Source organism: Mus musculus, chromosome 1 (genome assembly GCF_000001635.26).
Source record: "Mus musculus strain C57BL/6J chromosome 1, GRCm38.p6 C57BL/6J".
NCBI classification, from domain to species: Eukaryota; Metazoa; Chordata; class Mammalia; order Rodentia; family Muridae; genus Mus; species Mus musculus.
The window spans coordinates 195,038,744-195,066,418 of NC_000067.6; the positions used below are offsets into that span (position 1 = coordinate 195,038,744).

The following is a 27,675-nucleotide window of genomic DNA, read 5'->3' on the forward strand; positions in this document are numbered from 1 at the left end:
TTTACCCCACTAAAGTAGGAGACTGCAGCTCCTCTAAGTATGACAGATTGGGTCTGTGGTATTAACTACACATTAAGTCTTTAAAAAAAAAAAAAACATAGCTACTCTGTCCAAAGCTCCCAATTAATTTGTACTGAAAATTTGATTGAAACTCCCCCAGGCCATGATTCTGGCTCTTTAATGAGTTAAGTGCTAGAAAGTTGAATTTAATATCAAAGCACAAAAACAATGATTTAAAATTTATTTCCATTTAGAAAAATCATAATATTCTCATTGAATACTTAAACTTTGCCATATCCTGATGTCCTGAGAAGCAAATTGAAACCAGAACACCTCTCAGTTATTTTTTATCTGGATGCTTATAGCCCTTTACATAAAATTGTCACTCTGGGATAATTTTTCATAATTGGCTAGTAATGTAGGTTTTTTTTTAACAGCACCCTCCTGAATCAGATTTATAAAACCATGCTGTCAACCCAGGTATAAAGACTTTTGTTAAAGCATTAGTTTTTTAAAATTAAGCCTTACCAGACTTTTTAGAAGTGAATACAGTGTATTTTTGTTAACTGGGGGAAGAAAGATCTGCAACCAGTTTAGTAGATCAAATGAATTAAGTTTAGTCCCTAGCATCTTTAAGAAGTTGGTCTAGGCCTTCTGTTTGGAAGCTGGCATATAGTCTCAGGAATAGATAGCACATTGATATTAACATACTTTTAAGGGAAGCCGGAGATAAATCTGTGTTTGATCTGGGGCACATTCTACCTCAGTACCACATTACTGTGGCTTTGGTCACCAAAAGAGTGATCCTCAGGTTCAGGTCCCATTCCTGCAAGCAAATACTATTTTAGCTGGCTTTAGAATGGGGCTCAGATGAGTCTATTGTAGAGCCAAGGCTGAGAGCCACTTCTCTATTTCTGAAAAGACCATACTATTTTGGTCATAGTTATGTGCTGCCAGTTAATATGTTAGTGCATAAATTTCAAGTCAGTACTGTAACAAATTAGTACAAATGTGATATCTTAACACACACAACATTCTTAACAGGTCTGAATAGCAGAAATATAACATTTTCACTGGATTAGAATCAAGGTACTATCAGACACAAACGCTTCAGAAATATGAAGGAAAAGTAGTTGTCTTGCTTCTTTCTGTAAACAGGCTGTGTTCTTTGCCTTGCTCTTTCCCTCAAGCTTCAAAGGCCAGCAGGATCTCATTTTGCCGATGTGGCCACAATGTCTTCTCTAATCAGTCATCACATTTTAACAAAATCACAATGTGGTTAACCTGCACATCAGTTTGAGAAGTATATTGATTGCTATGGGAGCCTACAGAAGGAATTCTTCATGGTTGAAGCTCACCTCGAGTACAGATTTAATTTTTTTTTGAGTAGGCATTGCAGGTGGAGGTAGGTAATCAGATTAATTTTTTCCAAGCACCATACTTAATATGTTCAACTAAGCATTAGATACGCCCTAAATTCCCAATGAACTCCAAACACTAGAGTTCCTGTTTATAGTGGTTCAGCATTGCAATGTACAACAGTTTTCAGAGCTATTCCTCACATTGGTCTTAATACCTGTACTCAGGTTTTACTGGGTTTTGTCCAGTCATGTCGGGAATCAAGGTGGATAGTTTTTCAGCATTGTCTGTGTGGCAATATGTTCACCTGCTGTATGTAAACAAGCAAGAAGGGAAATTATGCATTCACTTGTTCCACCAAGTATTATATATCCCCCATATTTAAGAAGTGAGGAACAAAAAAATTAATTACTACCTTCACAAAAGCAGAAGAGAGCTACTGTTCTACCTGATCTAAAATAAAATTAATGACAATGTCACAGTGAAGAGGCAGAAGACTGTCAGATACTTAAACAGTCCACAGGAGGGCAGCAGTGCTATGATCTCAAAGGCTGACAGCTCATTTTAGGGTAATCTCAGGATGAGCCTAGAGAGCCTAAGCATACTGATGCATAAGGAAGAATAGTTGTGTATTGGATTCATTCAATTCTGTTCTTAAATAGGCAAATTATTAAACTATGAAAAATCCAGTCTTGGTTAAAATGTTAGCTCTCTGGTAGAATTGCTTATTTCCCTTAAACCTTAAAATTAGGATGAATATTCAGGTTCTTTTTGCCCCTGAGTCTTTCTAGCATAATTCAGACAATTTACTGTTGGTTACTGTAAAAGTCCTTTCTGTATATTTTATGCCAATTAAAAATATGCTAGAGTCTCATGTTAATTTTCTAAAAATGCTTAGTCAATGCAATTTTCATTCTGTGTTTATATTGTTCATAAACATTACTATATCATATTTTAAAACTACAATTTATCATTGCTTATTTTGACAGACATCAATACTTTTAAGCAAACAGTTAATAATCTGTTAATGACTGTTTTCTTCCCAGTGCTAAGGAATGAATTCAGGGTCTTGTACATGCTGAGCAAGCTTTCTGCTGAGCTTCATCCCCAACCCATGAACAACTTTAAGTTCAAGTCTTTGAAAATTTGGTTTTTAATAGGTAGAATTAAACTCTGATTTTCTTTAAGCTGTTATCCTCTTTATATGGAGAGTTGACTGTCACATTTTTATTTTCACATAAAAATCATCATGTCCTATTAGTTACACAGGTTTTACTTTGTTTTTTGAGACCTATGAATACGTTCAAGTGATATGAAAATTACATCTCCTATTAGGCACATGTATACAGACTCTTAAATGTGGCTAACTTAAGGCTAACCAATAAAGATAAAGAACCTGAGGAGTTAGAGCTTCACAGGACTGGTAGGACATGCATTGGCGTTAGAGGTACATGGATTTAGAGAGAATATTAAGCATTTCAGGTGACAGACTGAGTGTGGAAGGCACAGATGTGGTTAATTCACAGCCATTATGTGCAGTGAAAGTGTGAGGCATGGGGATAAGAGCTCCAACTGGACAGGGTTTGGTGTCTGCTTGGAAATGTGACCTTCTTCCTGCAAATACCATGTCACAGGCAGAACATTCTGCTTAGTACACAGGCACTCATGGTTGGATACTGAGAACCCTTGGTGAGCTGCAGGGGCTGAAATGTGAGGTTATAGTAGAGAGGTTAGATACAGATTGTATTTATAAACACAGATTTGATTTACACTAGAAACACACACATTACCACAAATGAAGCTCCTGCAAATATATAATTTTGCGTTTGCCAGACTTGAAGATCCAGTTTTCAAAAATGGAACAGTAATGACTTCCACACATGAGATTTTCATCTTGCTGCAGATACATTTCTGTAGTTAAAAGAACATTTCAAGTTCAAATATGCCTTTTTCTCTGCCATGTGGACAATTTTTTAAAAAGCACTTTTCCTCATATTTATATAACTGACAAAGTATTTGATAAAAATAAAATGTATATTTATACAGACATGTGTCAAATATAAATAGTAATTTGAAGGTTAAATTTGAAGCAGATCAAGCTATAAAGGTAAATTTATTTTCAAAATAAAATATTTGATTGAAAATATTTTAAATTAAGTTTTAAAACAGTAAAGCCATTTCTTGTCTTTAAACAATTAGTAGTTCTTTGTCTTAACTTATCTTTGGCCTCTTTTTTAAATGCTATGATTTTTAAGTATAGCACCGTGTATAGGTACAACTGCTACCTTTTTCTTTTTTTAAGAATGTGAAAATGAGTACAGATTTCAATTTTTCTTAATCAAATTCCTAGGTGGTTTTTTTGTTTTGTTTGTTTTTCTGTCCAAGAGTTATCTTCCTGAAGTATCCACTTGGAGGGTAAAAGGCTTGGAGTTTCACTCAGAGTGACTGTAGGTGTTTATACTCAAAGCAGGGTTCACCCTCGCTCAGTTTCAGTTCGGACTCACAATCTTCTCAAGGGGATGTCTCCTTGGCCCCTCTATGCTACTAAACATAAAAGTGAAAATACACCTCAGAAAAGGCAATTCATCAGGAATGACGGTTTCTTCTCTCAGCAGTAGTTCCTCAGAGCCTGAGTGGGCTGGGGCCTGGTGGAGGTCAAGCTCTGTTCTACCTGAGTATGACCTGCCTCCAGAGCTCCTTCAGTGCAGCTGACAACAGGAGTGCCACTTACAAGGGGGAAGGAGCAGGTATTAGGGGAGACAGGAGAGAGACCTAAGGAGTTACTGAGTAAAGGTGAGTTCCAGGCTTATCAACTGAAATTTCAGGATTCTCACTCACTCAAGTATGTAACATTAACTCTAAAATCACATGCCACCCAGCAGCTAAGCACATTTGGCAGTGCTGTTCAGTGTTTACCTCTCAGCTACTCTATTCAAAACAATGTAAAAACTCAAAGAACAACATTTTGTAAGAAAAACAGGTTTATATAATTTTAATACTGGAGAAAAGCTATATAGTAAATCTCTTATGTTGGAAATCAACTTTATGACAAATCAAGTATTTTTAAGACATCTTGACTTTGAACTGAGTATAGTATCTGTGCATACATTCTTCTTCTTCTTGTTTTTGTTTTTGTTTTTGTTTTTTCGAGACAGGGTTTCTCTGTATAGCTCTGGCTGTCCTGGAACTCACTTTGTAGACCAGGCTGGCCTCAAACTCAGAAATCTGCCTGCCTCTGGCTCCCAAATGCTGGGATCAAAGGTGTGTGCCACCATGCCCGGCTCGCATACATTCTTCTTTTCCATACATTTTTTTTTCTTCTCTCTTTGTTTTTTTGGGGGGTGGGGTGGGGAGGGGTGTCTCATTATGTTGCCTTGGCTGTAACTCACTATGTAGATGAGACTGGCCTCAAACTTAGATCTGCCTGCCTCTGCCTCTTGATTGCTGGGATTAAAATCATGTGCAGGATGATCCTTATGTAACTTACAGCATGACCTCTAAATTTGGGGGTTAGTAGTAATTTTGTTATATGATTTCTAAACAACTATTTTCCTAACAATATTTTCCTATGTATTCTTTGGTACCAAAAAAAAAATTGTAGAACAGCATATTCAATGCTCATATGTTTGGGTCAAGTAGAAAAAATAATGCTGAAATTCACTGGATTCTTGACTTTTCTGCACTATGTTGTGGTATTCCTCAGGTATCAGTCTTGACCACAGTTTTTAATAAGACAACTTACAGATGATAAAATAATTAAATCAATCAATATTAATTTAAGTTATACCAAGTAGTATCTAATGGAAAACAAAGAAAATTACTATTATGGAAAACAAAACATGAGTTATGCAAATAATACTCATTTATGGAATAACTCTTACCTCTCACAGGATGTAATTAAAGAGAAATCTTAGATGAAGTAAAGAAAATCATGCATATATTTTAAAAATTCACAAGTGGAAACAGTTAAATAAAAAGCACCTGGTCAGAAGCACGTAGACTTTTAAGATTAATGTCAAGCAGTATGTTGCTTCCAAGAGGAGAAAGTGAACAAAGGTGATTGGGAAGAGAAATGGAGACGTGTGTGGACTATGCTAATTTGAGACATGTCAGTGATCTTAACTTATTCTTTTGTATATGTGAAAGACTAGTCTGACTGAATAGCAACTGAATAGCAAGCCCTGGAATCGGTCCTATCTTTGCATCCCCACTGCTGTGATTACAAAGCATGGACCAGCACACCTGGCTTTTTATATTGATCCTGAGAATTAAACTCAGGTCTTCATGCTTATGGCAAATAATTTACTGAGAAGTTACCATCCCAGTCCAAATTCTAACCTTTTCTTATACATGAGAGACAATAACCAATACTATAGAATACTTTTGGCTATTTTTTACAAACTTAAATGATGCTAATGCTCTTAAAGTATTACTTGTACAATGTTTGTGATGAGGGCTGGAGAAGAATCATTATGCTCTCAAGTTATCACAAATATCTGTTTACATCAAATCCAGTTTTTAAAACGATACTTTAACAGCAATTTGAGAACATCTATGCTTTTTTCCAGTTATTCCCCAAAATAGAAAAAAATATACATTTTATATTGTTTTGTATAAGAAGTTAGCCAGCAGTGTGGTATTGTGAAATATATATTTGGTCTTTATTATTGTTCTGTAGCCAACAACTCTTGATATCCTTAGACTCTTCAAGATGTCTTTTTGTGTGTTAATGAACTGATTCATGGCTGGAACATCTTAGAAGCTTCAGAAAAGAGCTAGAAAGTACTCAAGGGTTGAAACTCACCCATACTGCCTCTGAAAAGGAGAACTGAAGCCTAAATGACCTAATTAATCATGATTATTTAAAGGAGGGGCAGAAAAGACTGGTTTGGAGACTCCAGACAGGTGGACAAAAGGTTTCTAGGGGTAGTTCCCTTGAAAGCAAGGAGTCTTTCTTTCTTCTTCACTGACGTACAATTTTCCTCTGCAGTTCAAACCAGTTTGAGTTCTGTGGCTCTAGCAAATTAATTGTGGTAAATGTACCTTATAGTTGGTGGGTCAGAAGCACAGGTAAAATAACTGAGCTTGGGACTGACATCTCAAAGTGAGACTTGTTGAGATCTGAATTGAAGTAAATAAAAGGCACCACTTGTTGTCTAGTGCAGATCTGATTGATTTCTGTGTGTGGAAAATCTACATATTTTCTCACAGCAGTTTTCTCTGTTGTCAAGTGAGATTAGAGGATAAAATGAATTTATTATTCCTGATAGCTTAGCGGAAATGAAAGCCACATTGAGGGAAAAGATTATAGAGATTAAACATGATTAAGAAAATAGTACAAGGGCTGGAGAGATGGCTCATCAGTTAAGAGCACTGACTGCTCTTCCAGAGGTCCTGAGTTCAATTCCCAGCAATCACATGGTGGCTCACAACCATCTGTAATGGAACCCAATATCCTCTTCTGGTTTGTATGACGATGGAGACAGTGTACTCACATATATAAAATAAATAAATCTTAAAAAGAAAATAACACATAAAAGATAGAAAATATTTATCTTTTAAATATCTTAAAAAGATAAAAACTACCGCTAACCCACTCTTGAAAAAGTTATACATAGATGAGGAATGGTGGGGTGGGAGAGATAGCTGAATGGTAAAAGGCACTTATTCTTGTAGAGGATCTAGGTCTGGTTCCTCAAACCATGTGGTGGCTCACAACTGACTGTAATTCCAGTTGCAGGGTATCTGGTGCCCTACTCTAGCCTCATGCACCAAGCATGTACATTTACATACATGTAGAGAAAACACTTCTACGTGTGTGTGTGTGTGTGTGTATGTGTGTGTGTGTGTGTGTGTGTGTGTGTGTGTGTGTGTAATGGCTGGATGTAGTGGTGTGTCCTTTAATCCCAGAACTTGGGAGGCAGAGGCAGATGGATCTCTTGAGTTTGAGGTCAGCCTTGTCTACAAAGTGAGTTCAAAAGTACTCAGAGCTACATAGTAAAACCCTATCTCAAAAAAAGAAAGGAACAGAAAAAGAAAAGAATAAGAAAAACAGGAATAATAAGAAGAAAGACTTAACGAGCTTAAATATCAGAAAAGAAAAAGACAGCATGACAGCAATTTTTAAATTTTCAACAGTGTGGATAATTTTATACAGTAGAGCAAACAGCACCCTTGGGAATGCATTTAAAAGTAGGTCTCAGACCTATGCCAGACCAAAGGATCAGAAGATCTCCAGGTGATTCATAAGCCTTATTGCTCAGGATGTTGAAGAAATGCATCTCACTCTTTGGAATTTAAGAATATTACTACTAGGGAGGCAAGTTGGGAGAATAATCACAAGCTCAAGGCTAGCCAGAGCTACATAGGGAGATATTCCCTGATACAAGCAACAGAAATACCCAAACAACATCTGTATGTGGACTTCAGGGTTCTGAAGGCAAGCATTCTGAAAATTAAATTACTTTTTCTGTGTGCTGGAGATTGACCCAATGCTTTATGTATGATAAGTTATGGGGAAACCTAACTTTTAATCTAACCATCATATGGTATATTGGAATCTTGTCATTAAAAGGTGCAAATTATATTCTAAAAGACTATCAATACAATTTATATTTTAGCTCAGTGGCAATTAAGAGGCAACTAACTACTTCCCACACCATTCTTGGGCACTTTATCTCAAGTCGTAATACTCTGTATAGTGACTGCATTACACTGTTTGAAGACAAATTCTCTTCCAAAACATTTTTAGATATTTAATTTTCTGTTAGACCACTGTGGTGTTACACATGAGCATGAAGAATTACAAAACAGATTATTTTTAGACTTTCAAGTCACTGTTGAACCATTTGTGAGGACAATGACCAGATAATTGTTTAGCTTGAAAAGACCCATTAACTGGTAGCTATACAGTCTGTATAGTATATTAATATTTTTAGGGATCTATCATGAATTTTCATCGAGTGATGTTATAAACAACAACAACAAAGGGCAGTGAAAAGCTACTTTGTTTTACTTTCTTTGGAAGTTATTTCTAAACAGGCCTTTTAATTAATAAAACTACTGATAGTATTACTTATTGACATTGTTTATACTTGTGGTTTAAAAACATAACCAATAGATCAAGTTCTATAAATATAAAATTTTAGATACAAATTAAAGAATTACAGATATTTAAAACAGATAAAGTAATATTTAAAAGCTTCCAAATTTATTTGCTTTTTCCAGTTTTAACTTTGTCATAGAGGTCTCCCCCTTTTTTGGTGGTGGGTGAGTAAAAATGTGATTGACAGAGAAAATGCAAAACCTCAACAAAGCTCTATTGCTTTAGTATGGTTTTACTAATAGTGTAGAAGATCACTAAAATGTATAGAGATTGGGACTGGCAAGTCTGGACAAGTGTTTGAGTGGCTTCCTCAATCTGGTGAGAATTTTGGTTTCTTTAAAATTCTAGTTATGTGAATTGTCTTGTTTCAATCCCAGGTGTGGGATAAGAGGCTGCTTTGCAGCAGGTGTGACTATGATTTGCCTCCTGCACTAGCAGGGGATGGTTTTGCCAGCTGCTGATAGTTTCTTCAAGTGTGTGATATTTGGAATTCTGGGAACTTTCAAGAGGGTATATTCCCTGAAGTGGGTGGGGTGCTTTAATGAGGCTGCTGCTGGTTCCTGCTGCTGCAGTTTCTCAGGTAGTCATGAGCAAAGAGGAGAAGAAATTAGAGTTCCTGCCAGCATAGACTGGATTTGCCGCAAGGAACTCAAGCCCTTAATCAGCAGGAAGTAGTCTAAAGAGATCTATGCCCCCTTTCCCCTCTAACCTTTTTTCTCTCCTATTTAGTGTTGGGGGTTTGAAAGGGATTAGAGTGGAATAAGGGTTGGAAGGATGGTAGATATAAGAACCCAATAAAGTAGACCAAAACAAAACAAACCAAACAAACAAAGGCCAACAATCTAGCTATCTGATGTTTTTAAGTTAGTTAGAATAAAGTGACTTTATTTTAAAAATAAATAAAAGATTGAGCCTTTTACACGTGAAGAATATATTTCTATCATATAGCTCAGACCCAATGATTGATTAATTTAAAAGGAAACATGAAACATGGGTCTTATATTTATTAGGGATGATTTTAAAGTGACAAGAAAAAATGAAATTACCTAAATCCTATCAGAAACTTCAAAGCACTAATGTAATCTGTGTCCTAAGATTTATTCCAAATCTTCCATTATATGTAAATTTGCTACATTTAATTTTAATAGTGTAAATCCCTGTTTTTACCTAGGGACTAAATACCCCTTCTCCTTTAAAGCCCCATTTCTTTTTTTTTTTTCTGCGTTGTTTATTTCTATTACATTTCCAATGCTATCCCAAAAGTCCCCCACACGCTCCCCCACCCACTCCCCCACCCACCCACTCCCACTTCTTGGCCCTGGCATTCCCCTGTTACTGAGGCATATAAATTTTGCACGACCAATGGACCTCTCTTTCCACTGATGGCCAACTAGGCCATCTTCTGATTCATATGCAGCTAGAGACACGAGGTCCTGGGGGATATTGGTTAGTTCATATTGTTGTTCCACCTATAGGATTGCAGATCCCTTCAGGTCCTTGCTTACTTTCTCTAGCTCCTCAATTGGGGACCTTGTGATCCATCCAATAGCTGACTGTGAGCATCCACTTCGGTGTTTCCCAGGCCCCGGCATAATCTCACAAGAGACAACCATATTTGGGTCCTTTCAGCAAAATCTTGCTAGTGTGTACAATGGTGTCAGCATTTAGAAGCTGATTATGGGATGGATCCCCGGATATGGCAGGCTCTAGATGGTCCATCTTTTCGCCTCAGCTCCAAATTTTGTCTCTGTAACTCCTTCCATGGGTGTTTTGTTCCCAATGCTAAGAAGATGGGAAAGTGTCCACACTTTGGTCTTCATTCTTCTTGAGTTTCATGCATTTAGCAAATTGTATCTTATATCTTGGGTATTCTAAGTTTCTGGGCTAATATCCACTTATCAGTGAGTACATATTGTGTGAGTTCTTTTTTGATTGGGTTACCTAACTCAGGATGATGCCCTCCAGGTCCATCCTTTTGCTAGGAATATCATAAATTCATTCTTTTTAATAGCTGAGTAGTACTCCATTGTGTAAATGTACCATATTTTCTGTATCCATTCTTCTGTTGAGGGGCATCTGGGTTCTTTCCAGCTTCTGGCTTTTATAAATAAGGCTGGTATGAACATAGTGGAGCATGTGTCCTTTTTATCAGTTGGAACATCTTCTGGATATATGCCCAGGAGAGGTATTGTGGGATCCTCCGGTAGTACTATGTCCAATTTTCTGAGGAACCACCAGACTGATTTCCAGAGTGGTTGTACAAGCTTGCAATCCCACCAACAATGGAGGAGTGTTCCTCTTTCTCCACATCCTCGCCAGCATCTACTGTCACCTGAATTTTTGATCTTAGCCATTCTGACTGGTGTGAGGTAGAATCTCAGGGTTGTTTTGATTTGCATTTCCCTGATGATTAAGGATGTTGAACATTTTTTCAGGTGCTTCTCAGCCATTCGGTATTCCTCAGGTGAGAATTCTTTGTTTAGCTCTGAGCCCCATTTCTTTTTTTTTTTTTTTTTCCATTTTTTATTAGGTATTTAACTCATTTACATTTCCAATGCTATACCAAAAGTCCCCCATATCCACCCACCCCCACTCCCCTGCCCACCCACTCCCCCTTTTTGGCCCTGGTATTCCCCTGTACTGGGGCATATAAAGTTTGCAAGTCCAATGGGCCTCTCTTTCCAGTGATGGCCGACTAGGCCATCTTTTGATATATATGCAGCTAGAGTCAAGAGCTCCGGGGTACTGGTTAGCTCATAATGTTGTTCCACCTATAGGGTTGCAGATCCCTTTAGCTCCTTGGCTACTTTCTCTAGCTCCTCCATTGGGAGCCCTATGATCCATCCATTAGCTGACTGTGAGCATCCACTTCTGTGTTTGCTGGGCCCCGGCATAGTCTCACAAGAGACAGCTACATCTGCGTCCTTTCAATAAAATCTTGCTAGTGTATGCAATGGTGTCAGCGTTTGGATGCTGATTATGGGGTGGATCCCTGGCTATGGCAGTCTCTACATGGTCCATCCTTTCATCTCAGCTCCAAACTCCGTCTCTGTAACTCCTTCCATGGGTGTTTTGTTCCCAAATCTAAGGAGGGGCATAGTGTCCACACTTCAGTCTTCATTCTCCTTGAGTTTCATGTGTTTAGCAAATTATATCTTATATCTTGGGTATCCTAGGTTTGGGGCTAATATCCACTTATCAGTGAATACATATTGTGTGAGTTTCTTTGTGAATGTGTTACCTCACTCAGGATGATGCCCTCCAGGTCCATCCATTTGGCTAGGAATTTCATAAATTCATTCTTTTTAATAGCTGAGTAGTACTCCATTGTGTAGATGTACCACATTTTCTGTATCCATTCCTCTGTTGAGGGGCATCTAGGTTCTTTCCAGCTTCTGGCTATTATAAATAAGGCTGCTATGAACATAGTGGAGCATGTGTCCTTCTTACCTGTTGGGGCATCTTCTGGATATATGCCCAGGAGAGGTATTGCTGGATCCTCCGGTAGTACTATGTCCAGTTTTCTGAGGAACCACCAGACTGATTTCCAGAGTGGTTGTACAAGCTTGCAATCCCACCAACAATGGAGGAGTGTTCCTCTTTCTCCACATCCTCGCCAGCATCTGCTGTCACCTGAATTTTTGATCTTAGCCATTCTGACTGGTGTGAGGTGGAATCTCAGGGTTGTTTTGATTTGCATTTCCCTGATGATTAAGGATGTTGAACATTTTTTCAAGTGCTTCTCTGCCATTCGGTATTCCTCAGGTGAGAATTCTTTGTTCAGTTCTGAGCCCCATTTTTTAATGGGGTTATTTGATTTTCTGAAGTCCACCTTCTTGAGTTCTTTATATATGTTGGATATTAGTCCCCTATCTGATTTAGGATAGGTAAAGATCCTTTCCCAATCTGTTGGTGGTCTTTTTGTCTTATTGACGGTGTCTTTTGCCTTGCAGAAACTTTGGAGTTTCATTAGGTCCCATTTGTCGATTCTCGATCTTACAGCACAAGCCATTGCTGTTCTGTTCAGGAATTTTTCCCCTGTGCCCATATCTTCAAGGCTTTTCCCCACTTTCTCCTCTATAAGTTTCAGTGTCTCTGGTTTTATGTGAAGTTCCTTGATCCACTTAGATTTGACCTTAGTACAAGGAGATAAGTATGGATCGATTCGCATTCTTCTACATGATAACAACCAGTTGTGCCAGCACCAATTGTTGAAAATGCTGTCTTTCTTCCACTGGATGGTTTTAGCTCCCTTGTCGAAGATCAAGTGACCATAGGTGTGTGGGTTCATTTCTGGATCTTCAATTCTATTCCATTGGTCTACTTGTCTGTCTCTATACCAGTACCATGCAGTTTTTATCACAATTGCTCTGTAGTAAAGCTTTAGGTCTGGCATGGTGATTCCGCCAGAAGTTCTTTTATCCTTGAGAAGACTTTTTGCTATCCTAGGTTTTTTGTTATTCCAGACAAATTTGCAAATTGCTCCTTCCAATTCGTTGAAGAATTGAGTTGGAATTTTGATGGGGATTGCATTGAATCTGTAGATTGCTTTTGGCAAGATAGCCATTTTTACAATGTTGATCCTGCCAATCCATGAGCATGGGAGATCTTTCCATCTTCTGAGATCTTCTTTAATTTCTTTCTTCAGAGATTTGAAGTTTTTATCATACAGATCTTTCACCTCCTTAGTTAGAGTCACGCCAAGATATTTTATATTATTTGTGACTATTGAGAAGGGTGTTGTTTCCCTAATTTCTTTCTCAGCCTGTTTATTCTTTGTATAGAGAAAGGCCATTGACTTGTTTGAGTTTATTTTATATCCAGCTACTTCACCGAAGCTGTTTATCAGGTTTAGGAGTTCTCTGGTAGAATTTTTAGGGTCACTTATATATACTATCATATCATCTGCAAAAAGTGATATTTTGACTTCCTCTTTTCCAATTTGTATCCCCTTGATCTCCTTTTGTGGTCGAATTGCTCTGGCTAATACTTCAAGTACTATGTTGAAAAGGTAGGGAGAAAGTGGGCAGCCTTGTCTAGTCCCTGATTTTAGTGGGATTGCTTCCAGCTTCTCTCCATTTACTTTGATGTTGGCTACTGGTTTGCTGTAGATTGCTTTTATCATGTTTAGGTATGGGCCTTGAATTCCTGATCTTTCCAAAACTTTTATCATGAATGGGTGTTGGATCTTGTCAAATGCTTTTTCTGCATCTAACGAGATGATCATGTGGTTTTTGTCTTTGAGTTTGTTTATATAATGGATTACATTGATGGATTTTCGTATATTAAACCATCCCTGCATCCCTGGAATAAAACCTACTTGGTCAGGATGGATGATTGCTTTAATGTGTTCTTGGATTCGGTTAGCGAGAATTTTATTGAGGATTTTTGCATCGATATTCATAAGAGAAATTGGTCTGAAGTTCTCTATCTTTGTTGGATCTTTCTGTGGTTTAGGTATCAGAGTAATAGTGGCTTCATAAAATGAGTTGGGTAGAGTACCTTCTACTTCTATTTTGTGAAATAGTTTGTGCAGAATTGGAATTAGATCTTCTTTGAAGATCTGATAGAACTCTGCACTAAACCCATCTGGTCCTGGGCTTATTTTGGTTGGGAGACTATTAATAACTGCTTCTATTTCTTTAGGTGATATGGGACTGTTTAGATGGTCAACTTGATCCTGATTCAACTTTGGTACCTGGTATCTGTCCAGAAATTTGTCCATTTCGTCCAGGTTTTCCAGTTTTGTTGAGTATAGCCTTTTGTAGAAGGATCTGATGGTGTTTTGGATTTCTTCAGGATCTGTTGTTATGTCTCCCTTTTCATTTCTGATTTTGTTAATTAGGATTTTGTCCCTGTGCCCTTTAGTGAGTCTAGCTAAGGGTTTATCTATCTTGTTGATTTTCTCAAAGAACCAACTCCTTGTTTGGTTAATTCTTTGAATAGTTCTTCTTGTTTCCACTTGGTTGATTTCACCCCTGAGTTTGATTATTTCCTGCCGTCTACTCCTCTTGGGTGAATTTGCTTCCTTTTTTTCTAGGGCTTTTAGATGTGTTGTCAAGCTGCTAGTATGTGCTGTCTCCCGTTTCTTCTTGGAGGCACTCAGCGCTATGAGTTTCCCTCTTAGAAATGCTTTCATTGTGTCCCATAGGTTTGGGTACGTTGTGGCTTCATTTTCATCAAACTCTAAAAAGTCTTTAATTTCTTTCTTTATTCCTTCCTTGACCAAGGTATCATTGAGAAGAGTGTTATTCAGTTTCCACGTGAATGTTGGCTTTCCATTATTTATGTTGTTATTGAAGATCAGTCTTAGGCCATGGTGGTCTGATAGGATACATGGGACAATTTCAATATTTTTGTATCTATTGAGGCCTGTTTTGTGACCAATTATATGGTCAATTTTGGAGAAGGTCCCGTGAGGTGCTGAGAAGAAGGTATATCCTTTTGTTTTAGGATAAAATGTTCTGTAGATATCTGTCAGGTCCATTTGTTTCATAACTTCTGTTAGTTTCACTGTGTCCCTGTTTAGTTTCTGTTTCCACGATCTGTCCTTTGAAGAAAGTGGTGTGTTGAAGTCTCCCACTATTATTGTGTGAGGTGCAATGTATGCTTTGAGCTTTACTAAAGTGTCTCTAATGAATGTGGCTGCCCTTGCATTTGGTGCGTAGATATTCAGAATTGAGAGTTCCTCTTGGAGGATTTTACCTTTGATGAGTATGAAGTGTCCCTCCTTGTCTTTTTTGATAACTTTGGGTTGGAAGTCGATTTTATCCGATATTAAAATGGCTACTCCAGCTTGTTTCTTCAGTCCATTTGCTTGGAAAATTGTTTTCCAGCCTTTCACTCTGAGGTAGTGTCTGTCTTTTTCCCTGAGATGGGTTTCCTGTAAGCAGCAGAATGTTGGGTCCTGTTTGTGTAGCCAGTCTGTTAGTCTATGTCTTTTTATTGGGGAATTGAGTCCATTGATATTAAGAGATATTAAGGAAAAGTAATTGTTGCTCCCTTTTATTTTTGTTGTTAGAGTTGGCATTCTGTTCTTGTGGCTGTCTTCTTTTTGGTTTGTTGAATGATTACTTTCTTGGTTGTTCTAGGGCGTGATTTCCGTCCTTGTATTGCTTCTTTTCTGTTATTATCCTTTGAAGGGCTGGATTCGTGGAAAGATATTGTGTGAACTTGGTTTTGTCGTGGAATACTTTGGTTTCTCCATCTATGGTAATTGAGAGTTTGGCCGGGTATAGTAGCCTGGGCTGGCATTTGTGTTCTCTTAGTGTCTGTATAACATCTGTCCAGGCTCTTCTGGCTTTCATAGTCTCTGGTGAAAAGTCTGGTGTAATTCTGATAGGCCTTCCTTTATATGTTACTTGACCTTTCTCCCTTACTGCTTTTAATATTCTATCTTTATTTAGTGCATTTGTTGTTCTGATTATTATGTGTCGGGAGGAATTTCTTTTCTGGTCCAGTCTATTTGGAGTTCTGTATGCTTCTTGTATGATCATGGGCATCTCTTTTTTTATGTTTGGGAAGTTTTCTTCTATTATTTTGTTGAAGATATTAGCTGGCCCTTTAAGTTGAAAATCTTCATTCTCATCAATTCCTATTATCCGTAGGTTTGGTCTTCTCATTGTGTCCTGGATTACCTGGATGTTTTGAGTTAGGATCCTTTTGCATTTTGTATTTTCTTTGACTGTTGTGTCGATGTTCTCTATGGAATCTTCTGCACCTGAGATTCTCTCTTCCATTTCTTGTATTCTGTTGCTGATGCTCGCATCTATGGTTCCAGATCTCTTTCCTAGGGTTTCTATCTCCAGCGTTGCCTCGCTTTGGGTTTTCTTTATTGTGTCTACTTCCCCTTTTAGTTCTAGTATGGTTTTGTTCATTTCCATCACCTGTTTGGCTGTGTTTTCCTGCTTTTCTTTAAGAGCCTGTAACTCTTTAGCAGTGCTCTCCTGTAAATCTTTAAGTGACTTATGAAAGTCCTTCTTGATGTCCTCTATCATCATCATGAGAAATGTTTTTAAATCTGGGTCTAGATTTTCGGTTGTGTTGGGGTGCCCAGGACTAGGTGGGGTGGGAGTGCTGCGTTCTGATGATGGTGAGTGGTCTTGATTTCTGTTAGTAGGATTCTTACGTTTGCCTTTCGCCATCTGGTAATCTCTGAAGCTAGCTGTTTTAGTTGTCACTTTTAAGAGCTTGTTCTTCAGGTGACTCTGTTAGCCTCTATGAGCAGACCTGGAGGGTAGCACTCTCCTTAGTTTCAGTGGGCAGAGTATTCTCTGCAGGCAAGCTCTCTTCTTGCAAGGCAGGTACCCAGATATCTGGTGTTCGAACCAGACTCCTGGCAGAAGTTGTGTTCCACTCACTAGAGGTCTTAGGATCACGTGTGGAATCCTGTGTGGGCCCTTGCGGGTGTCAGGCGACTCAGCTGGCAAGGTAGCCGGGGCTCGAGTGGAGTGGAAGGGGTTTGTGCCCCAGATCAAGCCCGGGTAGCCTGCTTCCCTATGTACCGCAGTCTCAAGTTCCACGCGATTGGATTGGGGCAGGCGCTGTGTTCCACTCACCAGAGGTCTTAGGGTCCCGTGGGGAGTCCCGTGTGGGCCCTTGCGGGTGTTGGGCAAGACTCTGCTGTCAAGGTAGCCCGGGGCTCGAGTCTCGAGTCGAGCGGAAGGGACTTGTGCCCCAGATCAGGCCCGGGTAGCCTGCTTCCCTATGTACCGCAGTCTCAAGTTCCGCGCGATTGGATTGGGGCAGGCACTGTGATCCACTCACCAGAGGTCTTAGGGTCCCGTGGGGAGTCCCGTGTGGACCCTTGCGGGTGTTGGGCAAGACTCTGCTGGCAAGGTAGCCCGGGGCTCGAGTCTCGAGTCGAGCGGAAGGGACTTGTGCCCCAGATCAGGCCCGGGTAGCCTGCTTCCCTATGTACCGCAGTCTCGAGTTCCGCGCGATTGGATTGGGGCAGGCACTGTGATCCACTCACCAGAGGTCTTAGGGTCCCGTGGGGAGTCCTGTGTGGACCCTTGCGGGTGTTGGGCAAGACTCTGCTGGCAAGGTAGCCCGGGGCTCGAGTCACGAGTCGAGCGGAAGGGACTTGTGCCCCAGATCAGGCCCGGGTAGCCTGCTTCCCTATGTACCGCAGTCTCAAGTTCCGCGCGATTGGATTGGGGCAGGCACTGTGGTCCACTCACCAGAGGTCTTAAGGTCCCGTGGGGAGTCCCGTGTGGGCCCTTGCGGGTGTTGGGCAAGACTCTGCTGGCAAGGTAGCCCGGGGCTCGAGTCTCGAGTCGAGCGGAAGGGACTTGTGCCCCAGATCAGGCCCGGGTAGCCTGCTTCCCTATGTACCGCAGTCTCAAGTTCCACGCGATTGGATTGGGGCAGGCACTGTGGTCCACTCACCAGAGGTCTTAGGGTCCCGTGGGGAGTCCCGTGTGGGCCCTTGCGGGTGTTGGGCAAGACTCTGCTGGCAAGGTAGCCCGGGGCTCGAGTCTCTGAGCCCCATTTCTTAATGGGGTTATTGGATTTTCTGGAGTCCACCTTCTTGAGTTCTTTATATATATTGGATATTAGTCCCCTATCTGATTTAGGATAGGTAAATATCCTTTCCTAATTTGTTGGTGGCCTTTTTGTCTTATTGACGGTGCCTTTTGCTTGGAGAAGCTTTGCAATTTTATGAGGTCCCATTTGTCAATTCTCGATCTTACAGCAAAGCCATTGCTGTTCTATTCAGGAATTTTTCCCCTGTACTGATATCTTCGAGGGTTTTCCCTACTTTCTCCTCTATAAGTTTCAGTGTCTCTGGTTTTATGTGGAGTTCCTTAATCCACTTAGATTTGACTTTAGTACAAGGAGATAGGAATGGATCAAATTCGCATTCTTCTACATGATAACTGCCAGTTGTGCCAGCACCATTTGTTGAAAATGCTGTCTTTTTTCCACTGGATGGTTTTTGCTCCCTTGTCAAAGATCAAGTGACCATAGGTGTGTGGGTTCATTTCTGGGTCTTCAATTCTATTCCGTTTGTCTACTTGTCTGTCGCTATACCAGTACCATGCAGTTTTTTATCACAATTGCTCTGTAGTACAGCTTTAGGTCAGGCATGCTGATTCCACCAGAGGTTCTTTTATCCTTGAGAAGAGTTTTTGCTATCCTAGGTTTTTTGTTATTCCAGATGAATTTGCAGATTGCCTTTTTCTAATTCGATGAAGAATTGAGTTGGAATTTTGATGGGGATTACATTGAATCTGTAGATTGCTTTTGGCAAGATAGCCATTTTTATAATATTGATCCTGCCAATCCATGAGCATGGGAGATCTTTCCATCTTCTCAGATCTTCTTTAATTTCTTTCTTCAAAGACTTGAAGTTCTTATCATACAGATCTTTCACTTCCTTAGTTAGAGTCACGCCAAGGTATTTTATATTATTTGTGACTATTGAGAAGGGTGTTGTTTCCCTAATATCTTTCTCAGCCTGTTTATCTTTTGTGTACAGAAAGGCCATTGACTTGTTTGTGTTAATTTTATATCCAGCTACTTCATTGAAGCTGTTTATCAGGCTTAGGAGTTCTCTGGTGGAATTTTTAGGGTCACTTATATATACTATCATATCATCTGCAAAAAGTGATATTTTGACTTCTTCCTTTCCAATTTGTGTCCCCTTGATCTCCTTTTGTTGTCGAATTGCTCTGGCTAGGACTTTAAATACAATGTTAAATAGGTAGGGAGAAAGTGGGCAGCCTTCTCTAGTCCCTGATTTTAGTGGGATTGCTTCCAGCTTTTCACAATTTACTTTGATGTTGACTACTGGTTTGCTGTAGATTGCTTTTATCATGTTTAGGTATGGGCTTTGAATTCCTGATCTTTCCAAGACTTTTATCATGAATGGGTGTTGATTTTGTCAAATGCTTTCTATGCATCTAACGAGATGATCATGTGGTTTTTGTCTTTGAGTTTGTTTATATAATGGATTACGTTGATGGATTTCCGTATATTAAACCATCCCTGCATCCCTGGAATAAAACCTACTTGGTCAGGATGGATGATTGTTTTAATGTGTTACTGGATTCGGTTAGCAAGAATTTTATGGAGTACTTTTGCATCGATATTCATAAGGGAAATTGGTCTGAAGTTCTCTATCTTTGTTGGGTCTTTTTGTGGTTTAGGTATCAGAGTAATTGTGGCTTCATAGAATGAGTTGGGTAGAGTACCTTCTGTTTCTATTTTGTGGAATAGTTTGTGAAGAACTGGGAATAGATCTTCTTTGAAGGTCTGATAGAACTCTGCACCAAACCCATCTGGTCCTGGGCTTTTTGTTTGTTTGTTTGTTTGTTTGGGAGACTATTAATGACTGCTTCTATTTCTTTAGGGGATATAAGACTGTTTAGATCATTAACCTGATCTTGATTTAACTTTGGTACCTGGTATCTGTCTAGAAACTAGTCTATTTCATCCAGGTTCTTCAGTTTTGTTGAGTATAGCCTTTTGTAGAAGGATCTGATGGTGTTTTGGATTTCTTCAGGATCTGTTCTTATGTCTCCCTTTTCATTTCTGATTTTGTTAATTAGGATGCTTTCCCTGTGCCCTCTAGTGAATCTGGCTAAGGGTTTATCTATCTTGTTGATTTTCTCAAAGAAACAGCTCCTCGTTTGGTTGATTCTTTGAATAGTTCTTATTGTTTCCACTTGGTTGATTTCGCCCCTGAGTTTGATTATTTCCTGCCGTCTACTCCTCTTGGGTGAATTTGCTTCCTTTTGTTCTAGAGCTTTTAGGTATGTTGTCAAGCTGCTAACGTGTGCTCTCTCTAGTTTCTTTTTGGAGGCACTCGGAGCTATGAGTTTTCCTCTTAGAAATGCTTTCATTGTGTCCCATAAGTTTGGGTATGTTGTGGCTTCATTTTCAATAAACTCCAAAAAGTCCTTAATTTCTTTCTTTATTCCTTCCTTGACCAAGGTATCATTGAGAAGAGTGTTGTTCAGTTTCCACGTGAATGTTGGCTTTCTATTATTTAATTTGTTATTGAAGATCAGCCTTAGTCCATGGTGATCTGATAGGATTCATGGGACAATTTCAATATTTTTGTATATGTTGAGGCTTGTTTTGTGACCAATTATGTGCTCAGTTTTGGAGAAGATGCCATGAGGTGCTGAGAAGAAGGTATATCCTTTTGTTTTAGGATAAAATGTTCTGTAGATATCTGTTAGATCCATTTGTTTCATAACTTCTGTTAGTTTCACTGTGTCCCTGTTTAGTTTCTGTTTCCACGATCTGTCCATTGGTGAAAGTGGTATGTTGAAGTCTCCCACTATTATTGTGTGAGGTGCAATGTGTGCTTTGAGCTTTACTAAAGTTTCTTTAATGAATGTGGCTGCCCTTGTATTTGGAGCATAGATATTCAGAATTGAGAGTTCCTCTTGGAGGATTTTACCTTTAATGAGTATGAAGTGGTCCTCCTTGTCTTTTTTGATGACTTTGGGTTGGAAGTGAATTTTATTAGATATTAGAATGGCTATTCCAGCTTGTTTCTTCAGACCATTTGCTTGGAAAATTGTTTTCCAGCCTTTCATTCTGAGGTAGTGTCTATCTTTTTCCCTGAGATGGGTTTCCTGTAAGCAGCAGAATGTTGAGTCCTGTTTGTGTAGCCAGTCTGTTAGTCTATGTCTTTTTATTGGGGAGTTGAGTCCATTGATATTAAGAGATATTAATGAAAAGTAATTGTTGCTTCCTATTATTTTTGTTGTTAAAGTTGGCATTCTGTTCTTGTGGCTGTCTTCTTTTAGGTTTGTTGAGGGATTACCTTCTTGCTTTTTCTAGGATGTGATTTCCATCCTTGTATTGGTTTTTTTCTGTTATTATCCTTTGAAGGGCTGGATTCATGGAAAGATAATGTGTGAATTTGGTTCTGTCGTGGAATACTTTTGTTTCTCCATCTAAGGTAATTGAAAGTTTGGCTGGGTATAGTAGCCTGGGTTGGCATTTGTGCTCTCATAGTGTCTGTATAACATCTGTCCAGGCTCTTCTGGCTTTCATAGTCTCTGGTGAAAAGTCTGGTGTAATTCTGATAGGCCTGCCTTTATATGTTACTTGACCTTTTTCCCTTACTGCTTTTAATATTCTATCTTTATTTAGTGCATTTGTTGTTCTGATTATTATGTGTCGGGAGGAATTTCTTTTCTGGTCCAGTCTATTTGGAGTTCTGTAGGCTTCTTGTATGTTCATGGGCATCTCTTTCTTTAGGCTTGGGAAGTTTTCTTCTATAATTTTGTTGAAGATATTTGCTGGCCCTTTGAGTTGAACATCTTCATTCTCATTTACTCCTATTATCCGTAGGTTTGGTCTTCTCATTGTTTTCCTGGATATCCTGGATGTTTTGAGTTAGGATCTTTTTGCATTTTCCATTTTCTTTGATTGTTGTGCTGATGTTCTCTATGGAATGTTCTGCACCTGAGATTCTCTCTTCCATCTCTTGTATTCTGTTGCTGATGCTAGCATCTATGGTTCCAGATTTCTTTCCTAGGGTTTCTATCTCCAGCGTTGCCTCACTTTGGGTTTTCTTTATTGTGTCTACTTCCATTTTTAGGTCTTGGATGGTTTTATTCAATTCCATCATCTGTTTGGTCGTGTTTTCCTGCAATTCTTTAAGGGATTTTTGTGCTTCCTTTTTAAGGTCTTCTACCTGTTTAGCAGTGTTCTCCTGTATTTCTTTGAGTGAGTTATTAAAGTCCTTCTTGATGTCCTCTACCATCATCATGAGATATGCTTTTAAATCCGGGTCTAGCTTTTCGGGTGTGTTGAGGTGCCCTGGACTGGGCGAGGTGGGAGTGCTGGGTTCTGATGATGGTGAGTGGTCTTGGTTTCTGTTAGTAAGATTCTTAAGTTTACCTTTTCGCCATCTGGTAATCTCTGGAGTTAGTTGATTTAGTTGTCTCTGGTTAGAGATTGTTCCTCTCGTGATTCTGTTAGCCTCTATCAGCAGACTTGGGAGACTAGCTCTCTCCTCTGAGTTTCAGTGGTCAGAGCACTCTCTACAGGCAAGCTCTCCTCTTACAGGGAAGGTGCACAGATATCTGGCGTTCAGACCTCCTCCAGGCCAAAGATGAAGGCCCAAAACAGGACCTGTCCAGAAGCTGTGTTGCTTCTGCCTGTCACAGAAGCTGTTAGCTTCTGTAGTCCAGACTCTCACCTGTGCAGACTACTCTCGGCAGAGTCCTTGAACCAAAATGTCTGCTGCTGATGCTCAGGCAAAGACCTCCCGGGCCGGGCGGACACCTATCCTCTGGCCGGGAAGGTGCCCGGATGTCTGGTAAAGCCCCATTTCTTTTGAAGTATATGTATTTTGAATTTTTTCTCTTTTAATCTCCCTTTGTTTTAGTCTTTATATAGGTAGAACACAGATAAAAGATAATAGAGTGCCCTGTTTCCTGTTTCCTTTTAAATTAATCAAGTTTGGGCTATATGATAGAAGTATATTTTTCACTTATAAAAAACTCAACCTATTTATTTATATGAAATGTATTTATTAATATATTAGTCATTGTTTATTTATTTAAATTTATTTATTTTAAAAATAAATTTATTTACTTTAAAAATAAAGTCACTTTATTCTAATTTTAGCCTTTCAGGTACTTCTAATACTAATTAATGAATGAGTTAGTAGTCAAAAAATTTAGGAGAACATGAAAGAAATCAAATTGTGATAGTCTTAATCACGCCGGTTAACATTAATAAATAACTCTAAATTATAAAAAAAAAAAAACCCACAGACCCCTACATAGCTTCTTACCACCAGTCAAGTTAGACAAATGTAAGCTTTTCTCATAAGAATCACAGTGACTACAACATAAAAATATCAGTGAAATATTTCAAGTTTAATTTTGGCCACTTTTGAACTTAGAAAATAGGGAACGCTTCATAATGATCTTGTTTCACTAAGCAGCTTAAACTTCAAATCCTATAGAAAACTTTCTTTTACTGATAATAGCTGCTAGAAAAGCAACTTCACACAGATCCTTATGCTGCAATGATGTCAAAATAGTTGACCACACTTTAGCAAAGAAATGCAATTTGTAGGGCACATAACTACAGGCTTACTTGGAAAGGGAGGGTGCTCAAGGCAAAGGACAAATCAGTTGCATGAATAACAACTTAAAATACTTACGTTTTCTTCCTGTGCTCAAAACACCTGAGCACAATGAGACAAAGTATAAAAACTCCAACAACTACAAGAAAAGGAAAATAAATAGCATGTAACTCTGAGAATTGGTTTTTTTTTTTTTTTTTTTTTTTGGTTTTTTGTTTGGTTGATGATGTTGTTGTTGTTGGTTTTTGATGGGGGTTTTTTTGTTGTTGTTGTTTTGTTTCTTCAAGACAGGGTTTCTCTGTGTAGCTGGAACTACAGGGTTTCTCTGGCTGTCCTGGAACTCACTTTGTAGACCAGGCTGGCCTCGAACTCAGAAATCCGCCTGCCTCTGCCTCCCGAGTGCTGGGATTTAAAGGTGTGCACCATTACCTCTGGGCCACTCTGAGAATTGTTAAGGCCTAGGTAAAATATTAAGGCCTCGATGGAAAGTTAAAGCCTAGCTAGATAAAATGTTATGGCCTAGGTAACAGTTACTTCATTAGCCTGCTATTATAAGGAAACTTTCTCATATTTTTCTGCTGTTACTACGAAACTCTTTACTGCCAAGATTGATTACATATTCTATTATGTTTTGTGCCCTTGGAAACCAATTACAATAAAAGTCAATAGAACCATTTGTATAGTTACCTACAATAAGCTTGGGCCCAAACCAACCACTCAACAATACTTCCTGCACCTGTGTATAAGCATTTGTGGTATAAGCTGCCTGTGGGATAGACCTCAACATAAGAGAGACACTTGCACCAATATAAGAAACTATTTCCCAAGACCTCTTTGGGAACTGACATCCTACTTGGCAGAAAGAGACATGTATGTAGTCGACTGATATCCTGGTTAGCAAGTTAAGATATGAATGTTAAACAAGTCCCATCCTGGTGGGTAAGTTAGGACATGAATTTTAGACAAGCCAGGTTCCCTGCCACAGTTGAATATTCCAACTAATGGGAACAGGATAAGTGTACAACAAAGGCATGTTCCTAAGGAAATCCCCTATCCCTAAACCCTGATTGGTGAAATAACTTGGCACAGATGTTTGTGGATTTGGGGCTTAAAACCCCTGGAGGATCCTAGCTCAGGGCATGGTTCAGTTCCTGAATGCAGATCATGACCCTAGTCAACTAGACCTGGGGGTGTATGCTCAATGCACTATAGCTTTCTGACTGATATCAGTGTTTGTGTGGTTGGGGAGGGAATTACTGGACCCCATCAGAAATGACTGCTAAGACTCAAAATCTAAGCAGAAAAAAGCAAATCAGTTATAATTCAGTGATAAGGAGTGGTAGATTTAGATTCCATCTAGACTCTTTATTCTCTAAATCCAAGTCCCTGGAATCACATACCACAGTAAGAAAGAGGAGATCCCTGGCTTGATTTAAAAAATTATCAAAAGCATACTTAGGATGAACATTCATAGTATGTCACCTTAAGAAAGCACACACTGCTTGCAGGCTAATTCTAAGCAGACATATAGACTATGAAATAATATAAGTTCTGGATTGACATTTTAATACTAATTAATATTAGTATTAAACCAGAATTTCTTCCTGTCAAAAGGAAGTGCAGGGACAAAGAGTGGAACAGAGACTGAGGAAAGGCCATCCAGAGACTGCCCCACCTAGGAATCCATCCCATCTGCAGACACCAAACCCAGACACTATTGCTGATGCCAAGAAGTGCTTGCTGACAGGAGCCGGGTATAGCTGTCCCCTGAGAGGTTCTGCTAGAGTCTGGCCAATACAGATATGGTTGCACTCAGCCAAACATCGGACTGAGCACAGGGACCCCAATGGAGAAGTTAGAGCAAGGACTAAAGTAGCTGAAGGTGTTTGCCACCCCATAGGAAGAACAACAGTATCAACCAACCAGACACCCCAAAGCTCCAAGAGACTAAACTACCAACCAAAGAGTACACATGGGGAACCCCTGGCTCCAGATGGATATGTAGCAGAGGATGGCCTTATCTGTCATCACTGGGAGGGGAGACACTTGGTCCTGTGGAGGCTCCATGCCCCAGGATAGGGGAATGCTAGGGTGCTGAGGCAGGAGTGGGTGGGTGGGTGAGAGAGCACCCTCATAGAGGCAGGGGGAGGGGAGAGAGGATAGGAGTTTGTGGAGGGGAAACTGGGAAGGGGGATAACATTTGAAATGTCAATAAATAAAAAAAACAATAAAAATGAAAAAATAATATAAGTTAACAAAGGTAAGACATAAACAACCAAGTTTTTTCAAGTTAGTTAATTTCAAGTTTAAAAACTATACAAGCCAAAAAAAAACTGTCTTTGTTTGTTTGTTTTTTTTTAAAGTGCTGCTTTACAGTAGCAAATTTAGGCAGTGAAAAGTTTGGGATACTTACTTGACGTAATAACAATCAAAGCAATAATCCATGCATCTAAAGAAAAGAAACGCCAAGCATTTAGAAGTCTCTAGATTAGTTCAGATAATGCACACTTAAGAGAACAGAGTCATTAATGAATCCAAGTCACAACTTGTGAAATTCAATTTTAGTATTTCTTTTCTTACTCCATCAGTTTGTTTAGTACAGAACAATTAGGATTCACTGAATAGAGGAAAATTATTACATAATATACTATCTTCCTATATTTGCTTTGGTTCAGTATACATTCTACAATTCTTATACTTTAAAAAAGAAATCCATTTTTCCCAAAAAGTGGATCTGTACAATGTTATAAATTAATTCAGTCAATTAATTAAACTGAAACTATTTGAAGTTCTTACAAATAATACTCTATCCTATCAGGGCCCTGTCTTCCTCCCTACAACCTCATCCTACCCCACCCCTGCCTTCCAAATTAAAACATAATTCTAAATACAAAAGACCTTCCCTTCTCAAAGTGTAACCTAAGAGGTGGAGATATAGCTCAGTAGCAGAGCACTCATGTGACATGCCCAAGATACAATGTCGGCATACATTGATAAGCCATGCAGAGGAATTTAAACAATCATAATGGACTGACTGGATATGCTGGTTTTCTTTCTATTGATGAGATAAAATACTCTGGCCAAAAGCAACCTAGCGAAGGAAAGAATTTGTCTGGGTTACAGTTCACTCAGGGAAGTCAAGAACTTGAAGGCAGGCCTGTCAACTATTCCATGGTACATTACCTTTAACCAGGAAACTCACAGTTAAGGGAATGCAGCAGAAACCATGAAGAAAGGTTATTGCTGGCTTGATAGAAGGTTCATTCTTAGCTACCTTTATTTTATTTTATTTTATTTTATTTTATTTTTAGATTTTGTTTTGTTTTTTGTTTGTTTGGATTTTTTTTCTTCATTTCTTTGAGGAACTAGCTCTGTAGACCTGGGCTGGCCTCAAATTTACAGAGTTTCAGGGATTAGGGTTTGGCCTCAAATTTAGAGATTCACTTGCCTCTGACTCTAGAATGCTGGGATTAAAGATGAACACTACTACCACTGCTCAGCTTTAACTAGCTTTCTTTTTCTTACTGTTTTTATTTTTTATTAGATATTTTCTTTATTTTCAATTCAAATGCTATCCCCAAAGTCCCCTATACCCTCCCCCCACCCTGCTCCCCAATCCACCTACTCCTGCTTCCTGGCCCTGGCATTCCCCTGTACTGGAGCATATGATCTTCGCAAGACCAAGGGCCTCTCCTCCCATTGATGGCCGACTAGGCCATCCTCTGCTATCTATGCAACTAGAGACACAGTCCTGGGGGGTACTGATTAGTTCATATTGTTGATCCTCCTATAGGGTTGCTGACCCCTTTAGCTCCTTGGGTACTTTCTCTAGCTCCTTCATTAGGGACCCTGTGTGCCATCCAATAGCTGACTGTGAGCATCCACTTCTGTATTTGCCAGGCACTGGCATAGCCTCACAAGAGACAGCTATATCAGGGTCCTGTCAGCAAAATCTTTCTGGCATATGCAATAGTGTCTGGGTTTGGTGGTGGTATATGGGATGGATCCCCAGGTGGGGCAGTCTCCACCTTTCTTCCTTCTCAGCTCTGAACTTTGTCTTTGTAACTCCTTCCATGGGTACTTTGTTCCCCATTTTAGGAGGAAACGAAGTATCCACCCTTTGGTCTTCCTTCTTCTTGAGTTT

General features: G+C 39.2%; 1 protein-coding gene across 10 annotated transcripts in view; it reads right to left on the reverse strand.

The window, feature by feature from the left end:
• Nucleotides 1-227: 227 nt before the first annotated feature.
• Cd46 (CD46 antigen, complement regulatory protein) overlaps nt 228-27,675 on the reverse strand; it is a 59,814-nt gene continuing 32,366 nt past the window's right edge. For 4 of the 10 annotated variants that reach the window (XM_006497236.1, XM_006497235.4, XM_006497234.4 and 1 more), the window contains 3 exons: nt 25,945-25,980; nt 23,610-23,670; nt 3,278-3,903 (listed from right to left, as the gene is read on the reverse strand). In XM_006497236.1, coding sequence (XP_006497299.1) covers nt 3,849-3,903; nt 23,610-23,670; nt 25,945-25,980 — 152 coding nt within the window. In that variant the 3' untranslated portion in view covers nt 3,278-3,848. The other 6 variants (XR_373888.4, XR_001783154.2, NR_132621.1 and 3 more) reach the window with 4 other exon arrangements.